Here is a 3,681-nt window from a genome sequence, read left to right as displayed (position 1 = left end):
GGCCCTGATGTGCATCCACAGCATCTGCACAGGGCTCAGGGAAGGGGTGTGGGATGCATTTCCTCAGAGAGGATTAGGACTTGGACCTCAGCATCCTGCTGCCAGTCACAGGTGTCCTGTATCGCCTTCTTCTCCAGTTTGACTCAGTCCTTATACAAGCAATATCATGCTCATGAATATGCAAATTTCTATGGTTGCAAATACAGGGCAGACCCCACCCTATAACAACTTGTACTCAGTGTCCTCCCCACAGTCAGTGAACACTCTGGCCTTCACCATGGGATGGAGCTGGATCCTCTTCCTGGTGGCAGCATCTACAGGTAAGGGGCTCCCCAGTTCCAACCCTGAGGTGCAGACAGGGACTGAGATGACAATGCCATCCACTCTGCCTTTCTCTCCACAGGTGTCCACTCCCAGGTCCAGCTGCAGCAGTCTGGGGCTGTGGTGGGGAGACCTGGGTCCTCAGTGAAGCTGTCCTGCAAGGCTTCTGGATACACTTTTACTGATTACTATATGCACTGGGTGAAGCAGAGGCCTGGACAGGGGCTGGAGTGGATTGGAAGGATTGATCCTGAAAATGGTGATACTGACTATAACCAGAAGTTCCAGGACAAGGCCAAACTGACTGCGGACACATCCTCCAGCACAGCCTACATGGAGCTCCGCAGCCTGACAGCTGAGGACTCTGCGGTCTATTACTGTGCGAGACACAGTGTTGCAACCACATCCTGAGTGTGTCACAAAACCTGAAGGAGCAGGAAGCTGCCTGGGAACTGAGAACACAGAGAAGATGAGTCTAAAGTTTTGCTGAGAAACTGTCATTCTGAGTGTCTCTTTGTCTGCCTCCTCCTCAGAGACCTATAGTACCTTTGTCAGCTTTCCAGGGGACCACTTGGAATAAAGCGATGCTGATTTAGGATCGCCTACAATACAACACACATTCACTAGTTTTTGTTTCTTCCTTTGTTTGTTTTGCTTCGTTTTGTTCTTGAAGACAGGGTTTCCTTGTGTAGCCTTTGCTGTCCTGAACTTGCTTTGTAGACCACCCTGGCTTCAAACTCACAGAGATCAGTCTGCATTGCCTCCCAGAGTGCTGGGATTACAGAAATGCACCACTGTGCCTGGTTCCTTGACTAGTTCTTTGCCAGGGACTACATCCATTAATATCTTTCTTCTTTTATAAAAAAATAAATAAAAGGGAAATCTCTGATGTGGCATTATGAAAAATATCTCTGAATTCTTAGAGACTGGAACTTTTGCTAGATAGCAGGAAATAAACTATCATATGAATGTGAAAAGTAAAAGCCAAATCGAAAACATGTGGGCAAACAAAAACTCCTTTCATATTCTTACACCTTAAGTGACATCAAAGTGTGATGTTAAATTTGGATGTGTTCCAAAAGAAGTTCCAGTCTCTTAGAATGTAAGACTTTTTTTTAATTTTAATGTACTGATGCCTAAGTTTAATTCCTGTAAGCTAGTCAAAGTACGACCATATTACTTTTCACAGAACTAGTTTATGGACTCAATGTATGTACATGAGTATTGAGGAAGGTTCTGAGATTATGTATGTATCTCTGGTTCCATATTTCCTTCCTTCTGAGTCTCAGTACCATGCCCTACAGTCTCAAGCCTTTACAGAACATGGACTTACACTGATACAACTTCAACTCTCTTAGTCCATTGGATTCTGCGTGGTCACTCTTTCTCTGTAGAGGATTTGGTTTCATATCAGTTGGTGAATAAACAACCAGCATGGATACCTGTGCTAGTTGGTAATCTCAAAGGACTGATTCAGCAAAAAATTCTCTTTCGCTCAGAGCATTAATATTACATATTCTCTATCAGAAATGCCCTCCTTGTGGAAATGAATATCACGTGCTTCATATAGATGCAAGCATAGAAGGAATGCATTTTGGCAGGCATGAATACCCTCAGACAATTCTGTGTTGGAGACTTGACAAGACTTCTTTTAACTTAAAATTCATCTTGAAATACTAGTGACTTCATAAAGCCCCTGCTGTCTCCTCCAACTGGAAAGAAGGCATTCATCAGAAGGCAGGGGAATCTTCCACTTCGGTACTATGAAGAGATTGGGACACTCTGTTGAAATGGAATGGTATCTGTCAAAAGGCTGTAAGACCTCGATTCAAGGACTTGTCTGATCCCTGCTGCAGATGTAATTTTGATGTGTCCAGATACATTACACTACATTGAGGAGAGATTTCCAAACAGGGTTCTGAACGTCAGACCAGGGAATCCCAAACACAAAGAAAAGTGGCTAATTTTTTTTTCCTTTCAAATCTTAGATTATTCCTTTCCTCATGTACAGAAGAAACAAATAATTTATTTTTCTCTGATATGAAGGCTTTGGAGCAAACTTGTTATAGTCTCCACTCATAGATGCCTTATATTTCCCCAAATTATATGTTAAATACTTCATGGTAAAGATTCAAGGTAGAAATTATAATTTGAAATTTCTGTGTACCTTTAGGGAATAACATAATCTCACCGTGAGTAATAAAATCTATCTCTTATTAAATCTCTTCTTTGGGAGAATATGGTTTTCAGTGGTATTATGCCTTATAAGGTTGCAATGGCTATATTACATGGCATAACATAAGTAAACTACATCTTGAATTAACTAGAATCTCATGAAGCAAGGAAATTCTTTGTGGGATTTTATTGGTTGCATCCTTGGACGTGGGAATGGTTATTCTCCATCTAGGCCACACCATTCGGATGCTTCTTATCCTCTGGATGTTGCCTTCACAAAAGACATGGATGCAGGAAATTTGGCTTTAGCATGCATGCACTCATTTTTTTTTTCAATTTACATTCCAATTGTAGCCCCCTCCATCCACTCCTACAGGTCCCACTCTCCTCTCTTTCCAGTACTTCTCTTTTCCTCCCCACTAGAAAAGCACCCCCTCCCAGCCCCTACCCATCCCAGCAAGTCAAGTCCTATCAGGATTGAGCACATCCTCTACCACACTGGCCTGACAAAGGCATCCCTACCATGGGCAAGTGACAGAAAAGCATGCAAGAGACTAGTTTCCAAGACAGCCCGTGCTCCCCTTATGAAGGAACCCACATGAATACCAAGCTGTTCACAGTTTAAATATGTATAGGGGGCTAGTCCAGTCCATACATGGTCCTCGGTTGGTGTTTCAGTCTCTGCAGGCCACCTCTGGGCCCTGGTTGGCTATGTTGGTCTTCCTGTGGAGCTCCTGTTCCCTCCAGGGCCTCCATTCTTCCCACTCTTCCACAAGGCTCATTGCGCTCCACACAGTGTTTGGCTGTGAGTCTCAGCATCTGTTTTGATGTGCTGTTGGGTGGAGCCTCTCAGGGGTCACCTATGCTAGGTTCCTGTCTGCAAGCGTAGAAGAATGTTGTTAATAGTGTTGGCTCTCTACCATGGATGGTCTTCAGATTAGGCCAGGCATTGGCTGGACATTCCCTCTATCTCTGCTCTATCTTTATCCAAGCACATCTTGTAGGCAGGGTAAGTTCTGGATCAAAGATTTTGTGGGTGAGTTGCTGCTCCCTATTAGGAGTCCTGTCTGCTTAGAGGCTCTCTTCTTCAGACTCCATGTCCCTCACTAGTAAAAGTCTTTTTCCTGAAACTTTGACCTAGTTTTGATATATATATATATATATATATATATATATATATATATA

At 43.2% G+C, this 3,681-nt stretch overlaps 2 gene segments (V, D, J or C); both read left to right on the top strand.

Moving 5' to 3' along the window:
* Positions 1 to 248: 248 nt before the first annotated feature.
* Positions 249 to 732, top strand: LOC129675095 (Ig heavy chain V region 186-1-like). The segment is given in 2 exon segments: positions 249 to 320; positions 404 to 732. Coding segments are annotated over 2 exon segments (372 nt in total).
* A 1,352-nt stretch (positions 733 to 2,084) lies between these two features.
* LOC129675088 (immunoglobulin heavy variable 3-72-like) overlaps positions 2,085 to 3,681 on the top strand; it is a 5,192-nt gene continuing 3,595 nt past the window's right edge. Inside the window, 1 exon segment of the V gene segment in view lies at positions 2,085 to 2,136. Coding sequence covers positions 2,085 to 2,136 — 52 coding nt within the window.

This window comes from Psammomys obesus, unplaced genomic scaffold (assembly GCF_907164565.1).
Source record: "Psammomys obesus unplaced genomic scaffold, mPsaObe1.curated_primary_1811, whole genome shotgun sequence".
Lineage (NCBI taxonomy): Eukaryota > Metazoa > Chordata > Mammalia > Rodentia > Muridae > Psammomys > Psammomys obesus.
This window is presented reverse-complemented; position numbering and strand designations above follow the sequence as displayed.